We start from the raw sequence: 20,867 nt of genomic DNA, 5'->3' as shown, positions 1-20,867 counted from the left end.
TAAAATCATAAAAATTAATGTACTTTTTCTTCCCTAACCATACATACATCCCCGTATAATAGTCTTTTGGTTTTACCTTGGAATCATACCCACCATAAAGTAAAAAAATAAATAATCCAGTGACTAATAACCGAGACATAATTGAATATACCCACTTGTAAACAAAGGTACAGTACAAAAACTAATTAATTTAACCGAAAAAGTCCAGCATCCAGCCAGTAGGTTCTCGAAATCTCATCGGCTCTCATTTCGCTTTTTCATCTACGTGCTCATCTTATAATACAGCATCTCCAGCAATACATAAATTTATCTGATTATTATAAAATAAATATTTTCCGCTTTCACTTAATTAATGGTGATAAATTTAGCAGCCTTCTGACATTCTTAAAAAATAAATAAAAAATATTAATCATAAAAAAAAAAAAAAAAAAAAAAAGTAAATAAAATAGAAAAGAAGAATTTTGACAGAGTGAAAAAAATAATAACAAGCACAAGTGTATTATCACTTATCGGATGTTGGTGTGTACCATACTCTTTTACATGCAATATACATGCACCAATACTCTCGGAGCTTTCTTTAAACAGTAGTGTTCGTACGGGGGCCAGGTCGGCCATTATTTTTCACGTCTACATATTCACGTCCACGAGTTGTAGTAATATAGTTTCAACTGCGCGCGTTACTCAATTATTAAATAACACCCATTATTACAATATTTAAATATTAACTATTAAGTCAACAATTATAAATACACCAAAACAATTGTCCCAAATAAATCTATATTGTTTTTAGTGTAATGAAACAAAAAGCTCAATCAGTATATAGTGCTTGCTAGGAGGTAGATGATATCGGTAAGATTATCACTTAACATTTTAATTAATTTGATGATGGAAACAAACGACTACTGTTTACGCCCATTTCACATACAGTTACATCTACATGCCTCACGTTATTTTAATATTTAACACTGTATTATTATTATTACTTCCTTGTGTGTAAATTACTCCATAAAAATAATTAAATAATATTAATAAATTTTGTTTATAAATTAGGATGCAGAATCAGGAGAGCAGCAAGATTTCAAGTGGTGGCAAGTCAACTTGGTGCTAATTTAATAAAGACTGTATTCCAAGGATTTTAAGTGTTGAAGGAAGTACTAGAAGTGATTGATGATTACTCATTGATCATTAAAGGGCTGACGTTGTTTTTATTGAACAAAAGCTTATAAATTGGTGGGGGTTACGCGTTTTGGACGCGGTGCCCACAACGGGCGCAGATGGGAGCTGGTTTTATAAATTTTAAGTGGGTGGTTAAACCCACAGTTAAACATTTACTGTCGAAGGTGCCTAAATTATTTGAATTTTTAAATAATAAGAGTCTAGACCGCCGAGTCTTTGGTATCACACCTTGTACTGAATTGTTTAAACTCAATCAAGCTGGAATTGATGGAGTTGGAGAATATTGTAGCCAATACCGTTTATCTCAAAGCACGAGAAGGTATTTTTTTTTTTAATTTATTTATTTATTTATTTATTTATTTATTCAAGTATTGTAATTTATGCTTATTAAATTCCAGGCGGTGGTGACAGTAATAAAGGTAAAAGCAAAAAATGGCGAAAGATACTCCAATTTCCCCACATATCTCAATGCATTTATTTACAAGATAAGCTTGGTGAGTTTATTATTAATAGAAGATTTTTTTATTTTATATTCTTCTATTTGAAAATTTTTAATTTATAATTTATTATGAAGATTAATGACACTAAAATTGACACTAGAAATTTTTTTAATGACATTAAAGTTAGCTGTCTTGACATTAAAGTCACTTGATCATTTTTTTATTTTATTTTACAAAAAAATTATTTTTGAAAAATTGCACTTTTAATTTTTTAACATTTCTACATGGCAATTTTTTTTTTGCCATAATTTATTTGTTGCAAAAATGATTAAATATCTGCTACATTAATTTTCATATTTTTTTATAATTTTATAGCAATTAAATTATAACGAAAAAAGTTTAATAAATAAATTCTACATGTGAAAATAAAAAAAAAAAAAATTGTTAGTGGAAATTTTTAAAAGCATTTTATTATTGTAATTGATTTGTTATAAGAATTCAAAAAATTGACAGCTGTCAGCTAACCAGTATCATTGAAGATAATTTCTACAATTTTGAAGATTATAAATAGCTCGAATATTTATTGAAAAAATTTTAATTAAACTATTTTGAAAAATATTGTCAACACTCTGATCATTACATACTAAATTTATATACAAATTACTATTATTACTCTCAACAGATTCGCACTTTCTAAATTATTTATTAATAAGACCTGAAGATTTTTATAATGGATTTTATTTTATTAAATATTTTTTTGTGTTCAGATATTAAGTACAGCTATGTCGTTGATCAACAACCTATCGGGCGAGTGCTCTTTAGGCAATTTTGCCAAGATTTAAAACCTGCCTATCATCGCTTCAATCTTCTGCTAGATGCCATTGAAAAGTATGAAATAGAAATAGACGAAAATCGGACAGAATTAGCCAAAGATCTGTATGAACAGTATTTGAAACACGAAAATTCTGAAGTTTCGGGCATTCTCAATGATTCAGTGATATCCCAGTGCGAGGAACGTCTCAGTTCTGCGGGGAAAGATTTATTTGTTCAAGTGTCTTCGACTGTTAAAAACTATCTTGCCGGTGAACCTTTCATGCAATTTCGTTCTAGTTTCTACTTCTATAGGTAATTTATTTAAATTAAGCTTATTTTATTTGATAAAAAATTAACTTGATTAAAGAAAAATAATAACACTGAAGTTAAATGATGTTAGAAATTTTTTTAGAATTTTATAACAATCAAATTATCATGGAAAAAATTTAATAAAAAATTTTTTTTTATTGTAATTGATTTGTTATAAAAATTAAAAAAAAATTAACAATTGTCAGCTAATTTCAGTTTTTGATTCAAGTAAATTATTCTTGATTCAAAAATTTTTATGCTTGATTAAAAATAATCAAATTCTTCAAAATTATTTTCTTGATTTAAAATTTTTTTCTTGAATTAAGTCAATTTTTTTTTATCAATGTGTATTATTTAAAATAAATTTAGGTAATTATTTACAAGTGGAGTCCACTATTTTTATTTTCATTTTTATGAACGAAATTTTTGTTTGATTTTTTTTTTTTAAATACATAAAAAATGAATAATTAAAAAAAAAAAAGTTGATTATAACAATTTTATAAATTTATAAATTTTTTAGAAAATTGTGATATTCAATTTTTTTTTTAATTGTTTGTTTTTTTATATAATTTAAAAAAAAAAAAAGATAAAATAGAAATTTTAAAAAGCTATCGAAATCTTTTTTTTTTTTTTTTTTTTCACTAAATTTTTTATCATAAATGCGTCGTAAAAACAAGCAAAATAAAAAAAAAATTTTTAAATGTTAATTTTTCACCTAGACATAGCCAAAAATAGGGTGGACCACATTTTTAAATAATTACCAAATTTTTTTTACTCGACAATTAAATAACATAATTAATTAACAGGTACCTACAATGGAAGTGGTTAGAATCACAGCCAGTAACTTACAAAACCTTCAGAATGTACAGAGTACTAGGAAAAGGCGGATTTGGAGAAGTATGTGCCTGCCAAGTTCGAGCGACTGGAAAAATGTACGCATGCAAAAAGCTGGAAAAGAAACGAATAAAAAAACGCAAAGGCGAATCAATGGTACTAATAGAAAAAAACATACTCCAAAAAATAAACTCTAAGTTTGTAGTATCTTTGGCGTACGCATACGAAACAAAAGACGCACTTTGTCTCGTGCTAACAATAATGAATGGTGGTGATCTTAAATTTCATATTTACAATATGGGCGGTGAACCAGGTTTTGATATCAATAGAGCGCGATTTTACGCCGCTGAAGTGGTTTGTGGTCTCGAGCATCTTCATCTTCAGGGCATTGTTTATCGTGACTGTAAACCCGAGAACATACTTCTTGACGATCATGGACACGTGAGGATATCCGATCTCGGGTTGGCAGTTGAAATTTCTGAAGGCGATATGGTGCGTGGTCGAGTGGGTACTGTTGGTTATATGGCGCCAGAAGTTATTGATAATGAAAAATACACCTTCTCGCCCGACTGGTTCAGCTTCGGCTGTCTTGTTTACGAGATGATCGAGGGTCAAGCGCCGTTCAGAGCCCGGAAAGAGAAAGTTAAGCGTGAGGAAGTTGATCGACGCGTCAAGGAAGATCAAGAAAAATATTCCCACAAATTTACCGAGGAGGCCAAGAATTTGTGTCAACAGTTACTGAAGAAAAATCCAAAGAATCGGTTAGGGTGCAAGTGTAGTAGATACGGTGCGAAGGAAGTTAAGCTTGATAGTTTCTTTCAGTGCTTGAATTGGAAAAGAGTCGAGGCTGGTATGTGGGACCCGCCGTTTATTCCAGATGTAAGTTGTTGTTTAATTTAATTTTATTTTTTTTAAGTAAATAATCTATATTGTTAAGAGAATAAGTAAAATTTTGTGGCAAAGGTCTTGAATTTGTGCCTTTTCAAGGTTTCATAAGATTTTCACCAATAGTCAATTTATTACAAGTATTTAAGCTGCGTTCGAAAATGCTCTATCTCTAGATTTATAATTAAGAAATTACCTTGTATCTTGTGAACTTTGACATTTTTGAAAATATAAGCTCATCCCGATGTTACACTCATCAAGACCTTTCATTTGAGTACCCACATCATTTTTTCATATATTTATATATATTATGTATATTATATAGGTGTATATATGAAAAATATATCAAAAATGCATGTGGGTACTCAAATGAAAGCTCTTGATGAGTGTAACACCAGGATGAGCTTATATCTTAAAAAACGTCAATAGTTAAAAAAGTACAGTGCAATTTAACAAAATTTATTAATTTAATAAAGCAAAATTTTATTTATTTATAATTCACAAGTCACGGTAGTCACATGGTGACTGCAAAGTTGCAAGTTACAATATTAATAATGTAAAAAATTTTTTTTAGCCTCACGCGGTCTATGCAAAAGATGTATTAGATATTGAACAATTTTCAACTGTAAAAGGAGTTAATTTAGACGCAACAGACGATACATTTTACAGCCAATTTAATACTGGCAGTGTCTCAATACCGTGGCAGAATGAGGTAATATTATTAAGTCGAGTAAGATAATTAATCTATAAATTGATTATAGTGATCAATAGTTTAAATCATATTAGAGAAATGTAGAGTGTAATAAGATTACGAATTAAATTATTACAGATGATTGAGACTGAATGCTTCAAAGAGCTTAACGTACTCGGGCCAGATTGCTCACCCACGCCTGATTTATTAATAAACTATCCGCTGACAAATAATGATAGCCGTGGTTGCTTTCCATTTAGAAGAAAAAAAAAACAAAATGCCCGAACAAGACAGATACCGATATCCGATGGACATTTATTTGAATTATCTCAGAGTCAAGGATCCGAATTGCCAGCCAGCTGATGACCTATGGTAAGCGTAGTAAATTCAACTACTGCTTCGGCAAAAGTTTGTTCATCTTCATCTAGGTACTTTTTATGTCGGAATTGTTTTATTGGTAATTTTACGAAATAATAATCTCACGTGATGTCACGTATGTATGTCTACACTTGACTACGTCAATTTAATATTAAAAAAAAAAATTTATCATTAAATAACTAATTGTTGGTGAGATGCGAGTAGAGGCTGTGAAAGCAGTTATTTAACCAGGCATTTTACAACTTTATTAATTAAATTTTAATTTTAAACAGCACAAAAATTTTATTTCAAACTTACGCACTTTTCTATACTGTTAAACTTTTATTTATTTAGCTGTTTATTTGCTAAATTTAATTAATATAATAGTGTTTCCTTTACTCAATATTTACTAATAATAATAATAATAATAAAAATAATATTAATTAATGGAAATATAACTAGTAATAATAAATAATAATATAAATTAAAAATATAATACCAAATAAATTTGTCTCGGCTGAATCGCACATTTATAATCGATAATAAAAAAGCCGCGTTACTAATGCCAAAAGACCGCATCTCAATATCTACGTCCTTTTGGCTCTGCAGAGCTAAAAGGGCGTATAAAAAAAATTTTTTTTTTTTTAAACCAAAATTTGACTTATTATTGACTTAAAAAAAATCAAGAGTGCGATAAACTAATATTTTTGTCAAATAATAAGCATTTAAAAAAAAATTATTCTTGAAATAATTTAAATTCACATCAATTAATAATCATGATCAAAATAATGATGTACAACATAACAAGCAGAATTTTTATAGTAATTAAAAAAATTAGCTGTATCGAAAAAACACAAATAACGGTGTTATAAATTTTTTTAAGGCTAAGTTTAAAAAAAAAAAAATTATTTTGTTTAAGAAATTTTTTTTATTAAATTAATTTTTTTACTAAAGTAATATTTTAGATTCTTCTTTAATCAAAAACACGTTCTCTTCAAATAAAATGAGTAGAAGAGTCATTATTTTTACCAGTGTTATAACTTTTCTATTTTTTTAAGGCTAATAATTAATTATGATTAAAAAAAAAATAATACGTCCTTTTAGCTTTAAAATTTTTTTTTCTTAGAGCCAAAAGAGCATATACAAAAAAAATGTATCTATTCACTTTTCTTACAAATCTAAATATTATAAACATTTTTGGTATTGGTAACGCGCGTTGTTTAAAATAAAAATTTAAAATAATGCACAAAATCTAACAGAGTGTCAATGTAAATTTAGTTATCAAATACTTTTTAATTTGAAAAAAATTACTCTGACTTTAAAGAAATATATAGACTATATACATATACAAATACAGATAATAAAATAATACAGTAGCATTTTATAAACAGTAAAAAAAGGTCGATATTTTGAATTAATATCGAAGGGCTCAACAAAAATGAATTATTAATATTTCGATAAATTATCTTTGTAATTTTTATTTTTTTTTTTTTTTAAACTATTGTTAAATTTATTTTCTATCATTCCATTTATTGTACAATATTTATTACTATTATTATTATAATTACGGTTGTTAATTTTGTTTCTCTCGACGTAGCGTAACAGTTAAACCGACGAATTCCATATAGTAGGAATTTATTATATTTAAAAATAATTTTAAGCAAAATTCTGAATTTATTTATAAAATGATATTCGATTAATTTGTAATTATTTATGCAGTTAAGAAAAAATTATTTTACAAAACAAATTAATCAAATAAAAATAGTGTAAAAAAAAAAAAAACAAGAGACGGTAAACCGTTAAGCATTTTGACCGTCCGTTAATTAAAGTAAAAAATACGTAACTATAGTGAATTAAAATTGGCTGCATAAAACGATTAGTTAAATTTGGATCACATCAAATAAGCTTATCGAACAAATTAAATAATTATAAAAAATAAAAAACATAAACTATAGAATTGCAATTAAACTACTCGAGGGATTTGGTCTCCGTGAGACTTTTGTGTTATGGCCTATTCGCGTAGTAATTTTTTACGAATTTTTTTAAATCTTTACTTTTTTAAAGATAAAAAAAAATATAATATCATTTATAAGAAGTAATAATTAATTCAAAATTATTTAATGAATCAATGTACGATTCAACTAGTCACAGTACTCATTAAATTATATATAAATAAAATAATTGCCCCACGAGCACTGCGTACTACAGCAACAGTGCAAGCAATCACCTATTATGTAATAATAACAACAACAATAATAAATAATAAATAATGACAGATACTATCATGATGATTATAATAAAATAATAATAAAAATTTGAATTAATATGCTGGAGTACATCTATAGTAATTGGAATGACAATTTTTATTTATTATTTGTATGTCAAGAATGTGGAGAAGATAGGAGCATAATAACAAATTACATTATTATTTCTTCGACGTTTCGGTCATTTATTAGACCTTTCAAAGGCATTTGAAAATTACACATGTTAATAACTAACAAAAAAATAAAAAAACAACAGCATTATTTACAGAATTTAATTCCCCATCGAAAGAGTGGTTGTTCACACAGAAAAAAAAATTTCTTGACTGCACGGAAAGAACAAGATGACACTGGATATCATCCCAGATTTTACTGAGGGAAAAAATTTGCAGATAGTAGCTAGTATAATCCAGATTATAATGAGTATAATCTTGATTATAATGAGTATAATCCAGATTATAATGAGTATAATCTAAATTATAATGAGTATAATCCAGATTATAATGAGTATAATCTAAATTATAATGAGTATAATCCAGATTATAATGAGTATAATCCAGATTACAATGAGTATAATCTAGATTATAATGAGTATAATCTAGATATCACTGAGTATAATCTGGGATGATATCTAGTGTCATCTTGTTCTTTCCGTGTGGAGAACAAAATTCTTGGCTCAGGAAAATTTTCGGGTGGCCGAAGTCAAAATTTTTCTCAAAATTTCTTGTCAAAAAAAAATTTTTTTTTGCTCAAGAAAATAATTGGGAAGAAAAATATTTTCTTCGCCCAAGTTAACTTTTTTTTCTGTGCATATTTTTATTATAATTTTTAAGATTTTTATTAGCAAATTTACACTTGAGGAAGGTCTAATAAATGACCGAAACGTCGCAAAAATAATAATATAAATTGCTATTATAATCCTATCTTGTCTACATTCCTGATATACAAATAATTATCAATAATTATGGACGATAATAGTAACAACAATTTTTATTATTAAATATATTCAAACCAATTACTTGTCGATGTCAATAAAAACCAAATAATTTCTTGTAATTATTACGCTCTTCAATAGTAATATTCTAGGAACACATACTTCATCGTCGTAATTCTATGTTCGATAAAAAAAAATGGTAAGATGTGACCATGTGTAATTTTTTTTCTATTTATTTTTTTTTTAAATTAATTAATGATATATGATAATTGTATTTAATGTTGATCATTGATCATACGAGATAAATTATTTATGAACAAATTTATAGTTAAGTTAAAAAAATAAAAAATAAAAATTTAGTATTGCAAGCTACGAAATATATATTATTAAAAAAAATGTGTATGATTAGATCTGGCCATTTTTTATCGGTCTTAAAAATGTGTAATTTTGGATTTAGTTATATATTTTATGTAAAATAAATCTCATTGATATAAATTGAATAGGAGGATAATAAATATATGATAAGTGTCAGAAAAAAAAAAAAAATCAGATTTTATTTATATTGATATTATTTTATATTTCCACTATTTTTTACATATATTTGCATTATCTTTTGCCGGACGAAAGTCAACACCAAACAATGAGGTAGTATATGTATTATATATATTATATACACGATATATTGTCAAATTTTTTTATTTATTTTCAATATATTATCGCTTGTGTTCAGATCCTAAATATTAATTAATACATTACTGATCCACTTTGTTTTTGTAACTTTTATTATTTTTTTTTTTTTTTCATGAAGGGGAACACCACTGTGACAATCGAAAAAAAGAGGTGATTTTTGGAAATTTTTTTGACAGGGAAAATAAAGGAATTTGGGGATCGGATTTTTTTTATTTTATTAAGGGTACATTAAAGATTATTACCCTAAATTTTTATTGAAAAATATTTAATTATTACAAAGTTATTAACAATCTCGTAGAGCACTAGAAAAAATTTCCCCCTCCATAATCACTTCGATAACTCAAAAACAGATCGTCTGAAAATAAAAATTTTTTTTCTAGTGCTATACAAGATTGTTAATAATTTTGTAATAATTAAATTTTTTTAATAAAAATTTTAAATTGATTTTTATGAAATAAAATTATTTTTTACAGTTCAAAATTAATTATTTATGACCTAAATTTAATTGTCATAACATGAAATTAATCATTTAAAAACTTGAATTATTTTTCAAAATTTTAAATTAATATTTAGAATTCATAATTAATTATTTATAATCAAAAATTAATTTTTTATAATACACAATTGATTATTTACTGTCAAAAATTAATTTTCACAATATAAAATTAATTTTTAGTATTTTAAATTAATAATTTATAATTTTAAATAAATTTTTGAAATATATATAATTAATATATTCAATTTCAAATTGATTAATCTTAAATTAAAATTAATTTTTTCATTATAAAATCGATCATCCTATCATGTTCCAGATGCCATAAGAGCGTATAATAAAAATTCTGTTTTTTTTTCTAAGTCCAAAAAAATTTTTAGTTTGAAGAAAAATTTTTTTTTGCATTTTTGCACGTTTCATACAAAAATAAGTTAATTCCCAAAAAAAAAATTTTTTATACGCTCTTATGGTATCCGAGGTGGGTCCCGGAAGCCGTAAGGGCGTGTAAAAAATTTTTTTTTCGGCATTAACTTATTTTTGTATGAAACGTGGAGAATTGCAAAAAAATTTTTTTTTTTCAAACTAAAAATTTTTTTGGACAGAAAAAAAAAACAGAATTTTTATTATACGCCCTTATGCATCTGTAATGCGATATACAATTGATTATCTACTATTAAAAAATAATTTTAACAATATACAATTAAATTTCAGTATTTTAAATTAAGAAAAATAAACAATTCCTTAATTTTGCCTGTCAAAAAAATTCCCAAAATTTTTTTTCGACCGTCACAGTGATTTTCTTCCTTAAAAATCGTGTAAATAAAAACAAAAAATTACAAATTGTATATTAACAAAAAATAATACTACATACTTATATAAAATTTATTAATATTTTCAGATAACTTGTCTTCAAGATAAAATTATTGTCTTGTAACAGTCGTACCATTATAATTATAATATTAAAATATTTATTATAATTATAATTATTAAAATAATTCACCGTGAAATTTAAAGACGGAATGAAAAATTAAAAATACCTACGCACATTTAATTGATTTAATTATTTATATAAATTAAAAACTGATTTAATTACAAGAATATACTCTCTGTAGGCACTCTCTAAAATTCTAAATGTTTTTTTTTTCCCATTCATTCTCGCTCATTTATTTAATTTATTTTTGTCCATTTTTATTTTTATAGATCAGATAAAAAATATTACTTGAATTATTGATTTTTCATTTTTAAAAAATAACAATAACGATATGTTTTGATCTGATGAATTTCAAAAGTGAATAGATAAGTAACATATTGTTTAAAAATACCAACATAAGTATAAACCATATACACATACACTTAATCGCCTCTCTCGCATGATGGACTTTCTTGATTCTGTTTTGCTGGCAGTTGTTTTTTGTTATATGTATTTGTTGTAGTATTATTATAATAATTTTTTTTTCTCAATTTATCTGAGTTATTATAATTATAACGTTAATTAGAACACTTAAATATACATTTATAATCTCATAAATTTATGCGTTTCAAGATGAAGTGATTTAACATGCTTGTTATTTAACATCTTCTTACAATATATCACTTCTTCAGTCAATACAATTAAAATATAATTATTATTACTATAAAATTAATTATTCAAAAAGCATGCTCTGCTAATACCAATCGTTTGATAAATATTTATGGCTGGGAATTATTTATCTAACGATTTTAATAAATCTTAAATGTAATTAGCAATTAAGCTCATAAGTAAATAAAAAAATATATTGCTACTTGGCTGCGACAAAAAATATTCATTTTTATATCGGTAATCAATTAATAAATTAATTAATTAAGTAGTGCGTAGGAAGTTACATTTGAGGCCGTTTGTATTATTTCTTCTTCTTCTTCTTCTTCTTCTTCTTTTTTTTTTTTTTTTCATTTACACTTGAGCAGGTTTAGATTTACCTACCACCACCATCAGCTTCTGCATTAATCTTGTTGTCCCTACTGCAACATAATAATTTTAAATTAGTATTTTTTGACAGATAATATTTAAGGGAGATAGCCACTGTAAAATTAAAAAAAAAAAAATTTAGATAATTAATTTTTTTTTTTTTTAATTGTTCATTTTTTTTATGGATTTTTAAAAAATGCAATGCAATGCATGAATAGAAAATGTTTAACGAGCATTTAAGCACAGTTTTTCCGATAATTTGTGATTGAAAAATTTTTAGTAAATATTTTCAAGTAAGCCATTTTAATTTTTATTTTTTTGAACGAAATTTCTATTTGATTTTAAATCACAATTTGACATTAAAATTAGCTATTACTTGACAATTTTTTAATTTTCTTTAACAAAAAAATTATTTTTAAAAAATTGCATTTTTATTTTATTAAAATTTCTACAAGTCCATTTTTTTAATAATTTTTTTTTGCTATAATTTATTTGTTAAAAAAATTTTAAAAATTGTGAAGTGACAGCTAAATTTAATGTCTTTCACAATTTTCGGAAATTTAACAAATTTTCAAAAAAATTTATAAATTAAATAAGAAAAAAATTGAATATAAACACTTTAAGAGAATTTAACATTTGAAACAGTAAATTTTATCTTTTTTTGATGTTTTTGATTTTTTTTTTTAAAGTACATAAAAAAACGAACAATTAAAAAAAAAGTTGAATATTACAATTTTATAAAAAATTTATAAATTTTTTAGAAAATTTGTTAAAATTGTTACTATTAATCTTTTTTTTTTTAATTGTTGATTTTTTTATGTATTTTTCAAAAAAAAAAAAAAAAATCCCTAAAATCACCTATTTTTTTTATCCTCACCGTGGCTATTCCCCTTAAATTATATTTTATTTTGGTCATATAATTTTTTTTTTAATTTTTTTCACAAGTACATAAAATTAAAGAAGAAAAAAAATATTTATGACTCAGTGAAAGTAAATAATTATAGATAATTATACATATAATATATGAATATTAATAAACTTATTTATAGTATGAAAAGTCACTCCGCGTTAAAAATCTCAAAGTTATTACAGAATGATAATAAAACATACACAAGTTTGGTGCAAGTTAATCTTACTAGCTCACTGTGTGCTGTGTTAAGTATTGTGATAAATTATTAAATAATAAAATAATAAAATAATAATTATGTATAGTGTTTTAAAATAAAACCTGAGACTTTGGTCCAACGACTATCAGTGTCTTCTGCAAGTATTGAGTGACTGCGCCTGTGAAATTTTATTGATTATGAATGATGAAAATCAACGTCAAATAAACATACATTTTAATGATCATGAGCATGATTTATTGAGTTCAAATTATAAATGTCAGCAATACTTACCAACTGCACTCGTGAAACATTTAGGTTTAGATTTCCAGGAGATAAACAACAGGTAGACAGGTACGGCGGAGAATATCATTAGACAACCATATCCCGTTTCAACAGGACTCGCGTACATTGGAACGACAGTCACGAATAGTGTCGCGAGGATGTAAAATATTGGAAAGATCAAGTTTACTTTTATTGGTCGTGGGAGGTTTGGTTGGGCCCACCTCAGCCAGGGGACACATAATACCGATACACCTATACTCAACTGAAAAAAAATTTTTAGATACAATTATTGTCTCATGATTCAATTATATATTTCAGAAAGTAAAAAATATTTTTAAGGAAATTTTTTTATGAAAAGAAAAAATACTGAAACATTTTTTAGAACATGTCCAATAAAAATTTCTTCTAAAGTTGAAATGGTTAAAAAAAATTGTAAGTTCAAAAATGATAGAAATTTATTTTTTTTAGGTTGAAAAAATCAGTGAAAATTAAATCAGCATTCTTTTGATCATTTTTTGATTTGGTAATTATTTACAAGTAGAGTCTAGCATTTTAATTTTCATTTTTTTGAATGAAATTTTTTTTTTGAAAATTTTGATACATTTTTTTTTTTTTTTTAAATACATAGAAAAATAAACAACTGAAAAAAAAAAAAAAATTGTTACCACAATAAATCCGACATAAAAACAAGCAGAATATAAAAAAATTTTTGAATGTTAATTTTTCACCTACACGGAAAAAACAAGATGACACTGGATATCATCAAAGATTATACTCAGTGATATCTGTGGTGAAAAAAAAATTCAGACAGTAGCTAAAAAAAATTCCAGATTATACTGCGTGATATCTGGATTATACTCATTATAATCTGGATTATACTCATTATAATCTAGATTATACTCATTATAATCTAGATTATACTCATTATAATCTGGATTATACTCATTATAATCTAGATTATATTCATTATAATCGGGATTATATTCATTGTAATCTGGATTATACTAGCTACTATCTGAAAGTTTTTTTTCACTCTGTATAATCTAGGATGATATCCAGCGTAATATTGTTCTTACCGTGTAGATATGGCCAAAAATATGTTTGACCTCACTTGTAAATAATTACGTTTGATTTTGTTTAACAAACAAGTTTATTCCGAAAAATAATTAAAACAAAATTTTATTCTTAATTTTTTAAATTTCTACATGTCAATTTTTTTTTCTTATTTTTTTACCATAATTTATTTTAAAAAAAATTTTCCAAATGTATCAAATATTTTCTAAATTAATCAAATATTTGCTAAAAAATTTTATATTCATTGAAAAATTAATTTCGCATGTAAAAAATTTGAAAAACTATAAGTTAAATTTTTAAAAAATATTTTTTTTTAGTTTTAATTTAAATAGTGAAGAAAAAAAAATTGATCTTAACTTTTAAAAGTTTGTATATAATACTATTTATGTCTTTAAATTAAATCTAAAAAAAAATGATAAAAAATAAAATAAAATAAATAAATAAACAACATACCCAAGTTGCAAATCCAACATAATTTATCAGAGCATTAATATTTGATGAAGCTAAATAACACATTGATAAGAGTGCCTGGAATGAATAAGATTATGAAATATATATTCATAAAGAAATAACTGGCAGTGTATATGTATATAATAGTAGTAAAAGTTATTACCATGCATATGACAGCTGGAGCAGGAGTTAATCTAGAAGTCTGTATCATCGTAAGAATTTCCGGCATTTGTCCTTCACAAGCACCCGCATAAAATAACCGAGATGAAGTCAATAGTATTCCGTTGACAGCTCCAAATGTCGAGAGAGCTACGAATACCGGTATCGTCCAGGCCATCACTCCAAAAAGTTTATTCGCAAACGTCTGTAATATAATAATTCCATGCGAGTGAATAATAATTATAAGCTGTATAATTATAAAATATATATATTTTTTTTTTTTTTTTTTTTTTTCAGCTCGAGTAAATATTCATGAGAATTAAATTACAGGAGAGAATAATAAAGTAAACGATCTGTGAATAAACTACTAAGATAATTAATACTTACAACGGCGACAGCTTCACTAGAGAGTACTTGTTTGGGACTCAACGTCGTGTAGAATGCCACGTTCGTCAAGACATAGACAATTGTACAGAGAGTACAAGAAATTGCAATAGCTCGGGGCAGATTTTTAACTGGATCCTTGAGCTCCTCGATTATGAAATTCAGGTAATTCCAGCCATTGTAAGCGAATAAACCAGAATAAAAACTCAAAGCTATCGAGGTTACTTCAGTTTTACTCCCATCAAAATTGAAGTGTTCAGTGTGTCCTTTAATTTTTTAAATAATATCATTAATTCATTAAAGTATACACAGTTAAAGCTTGAAAAGAATTCAATTTTTGATTTTCATTTTTGAAATTTACACAGAAAATAAAAATTTTTAAATCAAGCAAATAATTTTTTTGAATATTATCCCAGATTATACTCAGAGATATCTGTGGTGAAAAAAATTTTTCAGATAGTAGCTAGTATAATCTAGATTATACTGGGTGATATTTGGATTATACTCATTATAATTTGGATTATACTCAGTGATATCTAGATTATACTCATTATAATTTGGATTATACTCATTATAATCTGGATAATATCAATTACTATCTGAAATTTTTTTTCACTCAGTATAATCTGGGATGATATCCAATGTCATCTTGTTCTTTCCGTGTAGAAATTAACTATTCCGATAAATATTTGATATGTTTATAAACAATTTAAGATTACACTTAAATTAGCAAACACTTAAAAATTTTTTTATTTTTCTTGAAAATTAAAATAACTTTAAAAAACAATTTTTAAAAAATTGCATTTATAATTTTTTAAAGCTTCTAAATATAAATTTTTTTTTTATATAATTTATTTGTTAAAAAAATTCTCATAATTTAAGGCTAAAATTGTCATAAAAAATTTTAATTTTTTTTTTTTTGTTAAAAATATTTGTTAAAAAAATGTATTTTAATATTTTTTCAATTAATCACTAGATAATATCAAATATCAATAGAATTTTTTTAGATTTTTGATTTTCGATGATTGAAACTGAAGATATTGCGCTCACCGCAAGACACCTTTTTTAAAGGACCCCCCGGAGATCGTCTATAGGACCAAGAAAAATCATTATATAAAAAAAAAAGACAGAAGATTATCAAAGTTCAAAGTCACGACTATAAATCTAAAAATTTAAATATTAATCATTGAAGAAAGCTTGTTCATAAAAAATGATTCAAAAATGACTTTTGTCAAGATTGACTGTGTAAAATTTGATCAACCCTAAACTAATAATGTATAATAATAAGCAGTACTTATTAGATTTATTTTTAAATCGACTTGTGAAGCTTTATACTTTGTACACTTGTTTCGTTCCATTTGAAATTTAAATAGTTCAATTTATTGTGGTGATTCTTTGAGACGTGCGATCGAATAGCACATAAAGTTCTTCTTATAATTCTATACGAACAGACATTACTTGATTCGACTTTTTGATTGGACAAATTGTCACGTCCGGCTACGGAATTATACTCAAAGGAATATAAAACCCCAGAGATATTTATACATTATATATATGTAATGTATACATAACTTATTATTTTATTAAAAAAAGAAGAAAAAAAAGCTTGATTTTCTCTGAAGTTTTTAAATTTTTTGTTCCATTATTTGTTATTTATAAAACTTGTAATTTATAAAACAACTTTTACATACCTTTGCAAAGTTGATATGCACCAGCACTTATGATTACAAGTAGAGCCAGTAATTTTGCGTATGTGAAAACATCTTGAACTCTTGTTGCCCATTTAACGTCCCAGCAATTTACAAATGCCAGCGTACCTATAAAAAGTAATTCAACGATAAGTTAATTATACGCTTAGATGTAGGTTTATTATTTAATTATATATTTGTTTAACTATTTAAATTTTTAATTTCAATAACAAACACGATTTATTTTTCCAGGTACCGAACGTCAACACGTAATTGAAATTTAAATAAATAAGTGCTCTAGGACTAGATCGCTCGTCAATAAATTTTAAATATCATACCAATTATCTGCAGTGGTAATGGAAAAAATAATCTATATGCTTGGCTGGCTCAATTTTAAATTATCGGATTATTTAACGAGACTTACATATACAAACAACGGCTAATAATCTTGCTGCATCTTCCGGAGGTGAACAGTCCGGAAAGAATGGCTTAAGAACATATATACTAAATGTTAGAGCAACAATTGCTTGACTGCAAGGTCTTACAATCATACACTCAACCCAAAGACGGATAAATGCTGCAAATGGTCCAAATGTTTCCATTATATATGCGTAGTCTGCTCCAGATTTTTTAATCATACATCCTAGTTCTGCGTAACAGTAAGCTCCAACCTTTTTTTAAAAATTTTATAAAATTCGTTTAGAAAATATTTTTTTTAATTAAAATTTTTAATAAAATTTTCTATTAATTTTTTTAAAATAAAATTTTTTCATAAATTTTTTTTAATACAATTTTTCAATAAATTATTTAATAAATTTTTTTAAAATAAAACTTTTTAATAAATTTATTAAAATAAAATTGTTGAATGAATTTTTTTTAATAAAAATTTTCAATAAATTTTTTATACTAAATTTTTTTTAAATGAAATTTTTTAATAAATCTTTTTAAAATAAAACTTTTTAATAAATTTATTGAAATAAAATTGTTGAATGAATTTTTTTTAGTAAAAATTTTCAATAAATTTTTTTTTAATAAAATTTTCAATAAATTTTTTATACTAAATTTTTTTAAAATGAAATTTTTTAATAAATTTTTTTTAAATAAAATTTTTGAATGAATTTTTTTTTAATACAATTTTTCAATAAATTATTTAATAAATTTTTTTAAAATAAAACTTTTTAATAAATTTATAAAAATAAAATGTTTGAATGAATTTTTTTTAAAAAAAAATTTTCAATAAATTTTTTTAAATAAAATTATTCAAAAATTAAAAAAAAAAATTTTTTTTAATAGTTAATTATCAAATATTAATACCATTGAAAAAATTCCAGATGCAGTCCAAACAATAAGAGCGACATTAGTACTTCCTGTGTGCATTATAACACCAGTTGGGCTGACAAATATCCCAGAACCAATAATTGAACCAACAATAACAGTTATTCCATTAAGAAGTGACATTTTAGCTTCCAATTTAATTTCTCCATTATCTTCGTCCTTTTTGTCAGTATTAATAGCCAGCGAGTCGTAGGATCCTTTACCATTTTTAATGCTACCTTTCGTAGACATTTTTGTACTGTTCCTAAAACCACCAAAATAAAAATTAATTTATCTAAATCAATAAAAAAAAAAAAAAAAAAAAAAAAAAAATCTATAAATCTAAAAAAAAATCCAATTTTTTTCGGAGAAAATAGATTAATTTAAAATGCCCATGAAAAAATAGACTCACAATCTTCAAATGCGTAACGATAATAATAACAAGTCCCGAGGAATAATATATGCAACACTTGTAAGCTTATTATCACAAAGATAAATGTTGAATGTATAAATAATAATTAAAGTAGTTCGATTTAACAATTACGATACGGGATTTCCTATCTAATATAAGAAATCGATTTTAGTAAAAAGTGTTGCGTGAAATCAGTGGACGAGTAGACCTAATTTTTTTTTTACACAAAACAGACACTGATAAAAGTGAAAGACCGGGTAAAAAATTAAGTACAGTCGAATTTATTTCACAATTCCATTATGTAAAAAAAAAAAAGAATAAAAACTGAATGAATGTTTATTCAAAATCGTGGTCTGGCTCTAAAACTTGCGTCAACTAGTGATAGTTATGTTACAACTGGTGACGCTCTGAGAAAATCAATACACCACGTGGATCAACGACTTGTGATTTTTTATTTAAATTATTAACGTCATAACTTTAAAAGATTATAAACAATATAAATGATAAAAATTAAGTTAAAAATTTTAATAATTTATTTTATTGAAAAATTATTTTTAAAAAAATTAAACTAAAAATTGTACAAATAGAAAATTTTTAAAAATTACATATGCAATTTTTAAAAATATTTTTTTGTTATAATTTAATAAATCAAAAAAATAATTATTTGATAAAATAATTTATTTGAATAGAAAAAAAAAACTTGTTACTGACACGTTCGAATCGACATTATAAAAACTAGCATAAATTAATATTTGATTATTTTATTAAATAAAATAGCTTTAATTAGGTAATAAATAACTCTCACATGTGCAAACAATTTATTAAAATTTAGAGAATAATCACCACTAATTTTTTTATTTTAACTTTTAATAATTTTAAATATAAATTTTATAAAACTAATTTTAATTTTGTAAAACACTTTTGATTCAGACACGAGATGGACCGCTCAGCGGCCGAGTATCTGAATAGGTGTCCTTATATTTAATATTGTACCTTTATATTTAATATTTAATGATAATATATATTTATATATCTATCTATCTGGTTCCTGTGTCAAAGCACTCGTAAAAAATGCCGCTACGATCTTTATATCGGGAGAGTTTCTGCGCGTAAAACGCGACCGTCGCTCGAGTTAACGCGCTCAATACAGTCCCCGTTTACGTGTATAATATTCGAGAAAAGAGAGTAGTGAGCAAGAGAGAACAGAATGAACAGAAGGTCGGGGGGTGAGATACGTCGAGGATGTGGGGATAGAGTAAAAAAATGGAAAAATAGATAAAAGGTCTTTCTCTGAGTTTTAGAGGGGTTGACAAAAGATCTATTTGTTCGGTTATAAAATATAAATTAACTTCATTCAATATTTCTTCTTTTGTATTTTAAATACTGTTTATTTTTCGACGCTTGTTAATATTATTATTATAGCTTACACTAATTACGCAACGTGAATAATTTAAAAAAAAAAAATAAATCAATAATTTCGGTGCTGATTTATTTGGCATAAAGTTTCATGAGTTAAAAGAAGAAAATAATTGTTTAAATATAAATTAATTTAATTACAGGACTGAAGATTTATTAATTTAAAATTAAAATAAATGTTATTTAATATTAAATAATAAAACAAAAAATTTATCTTTGCAGATAAAAAAAAAAAAAGCGCGAAATTAGCAGATTTAGTAAAAGTGTTTTTTTTTTTTTTTCCCAGTATCAGCATATCCTTGAGAAATTTATAAAACCAGCTTAAATTCATCGAACGGATCTAGACAAACCAGACAATTCTCCAAATGGAATAGATATATATCGCTTCACGCTCATGCTCATTAATATTAATTAATTTCTTTATATTTCAAATAATAGCCAGTCGTTGTAATTTATATGTAATGACGATTTTTAGCGTCACATCTTTATTCGCTCAGAGATTCAAATAGTTTATAGCTCTTGCTATTATTTGACTAAAATTTACCGTAATTATTTAATAAGAATAATTAAACAGTAAATATTGCACTGAGCAAATATAATTGTTGTCATCACTCATACTCGTAGCTATACTAATTATTTATTGTACCAATGACCTTCATCTCTTCATTATTAACTATTCTCGTTATTAAATGCGTAACTATTTCAATTAAAAAATTTATAATTGCTGTAATGTATTTAATGTGATTTTGAAACT

The 20,867-nt window shown here is 24.9% G+C and overlaps 2 protein-coding genes across 6 annotated transcripts; one reads left to right on the top strand and one right to left on the bottom strand.

The window, feature by feature from the left end:
- Positions 1 to 31: 31 nt before the first annotated feature.
- On the top strand, positions 32 to 7,780 carry Gprk2 (G protein-coupled receptor kinase 2). 2 transcript variants are annotated; one of them, XM_074244416.1, is made up of 7 exons: positions 32 to 167; positions 1,051 to 1,495; positions 1,575 to 1,670; positions 2,384 to 2,741; positions 3,545 to 4,451; positions 5,032 to 5,169; positions 5,287 to 7,780. In XM_074244416.1, the coding sequence occupies exons 2-7, from the start codon at positions 1,444 to 1,446 to the stop codon at positions 5,509 to 5,511; spliced, it is 1,776 nt and encodes a 591-aa protein (XP_074100517.1). In that variant the 5' UTR covers positions 32 to 167; positions 1,051 to 1,443; the 3' UTR covers positions 5,512 to 7,780. The 2 variants fall into 2 exon arrangements, with proteins under 2 accessions (XP_074100517.1, XP_074100518.1); XM_074244417.1 differs by lacking the exon at positions 32 to 167 and adding an exon at positions 717 to 849.
- A 1,471-nt stretch (positions 7,781 to 9,251) lies between these two features.
- Positions 9,252 to 20,250, bottom strand: LOC141528378 (Y+L amino acid transporter 2). 4 transcript variants are annotated; one of them, XM_074244419.1, is made up of 10 exons: positions 19,503 to 20,250; positions 18,286 to 18,550; positions 17,396 to 17,642; positions 16,975 to 17,100; positions 15,287 to 15,549; positions 14,904 to 15,104; positions 14,744 to 14,818; positions 13,226 to 13,478; positions 13,057 to 13,112; positions 9,252 to 11,881 (listed from the first exon to the last, which is right to left on the bottom strand). In XM_074244419.1, coding segments are annotated over exons 1-10 (1,491 nt in total). In that variant the 5' UTR covers positions 19,505 to 20,250; the 3' UTR covers positions 9,252 to 11,878. The 4 variants fall into 4 exon arrangements, with proteins under 4 accessions (XP_074100520.1, XP_074100519.1, XP_074100521.1 ...); XM_074244418.1 differs by lacking the exon at positions 13,057 to 13,112; XM_074244420.1 differs by lacking the exon at positions 13,057 to 13,112 and having other exon boundaries at positions 19,691 to 20,250.
- Positions 20,251 to 20,867: the final 617 nt, after the last annotated feature.

The sequence above is a fragment of the Cotesia typhae genome, unplaced genomic scaffold, assembly GCF_013202065.1.
Source record: "Cotesia typhae breed Kobodo isofemale line unplaced genomic scaffold, CoteBio_Ctyphae contig_43, whole genome shotgun sequence".
NCBI classification, from domain to species: Eukaryota; Metazoa; Arthropoda; class Insecta; order Hymenoptera; family Braconidae; genus Cotesia; species Cotesia typhae.
The sequence above is the reverse complement of the archived record's forward strand: the minus strand, read 5'-3'. Positions and strand labels throughout refer to the sequence as shown.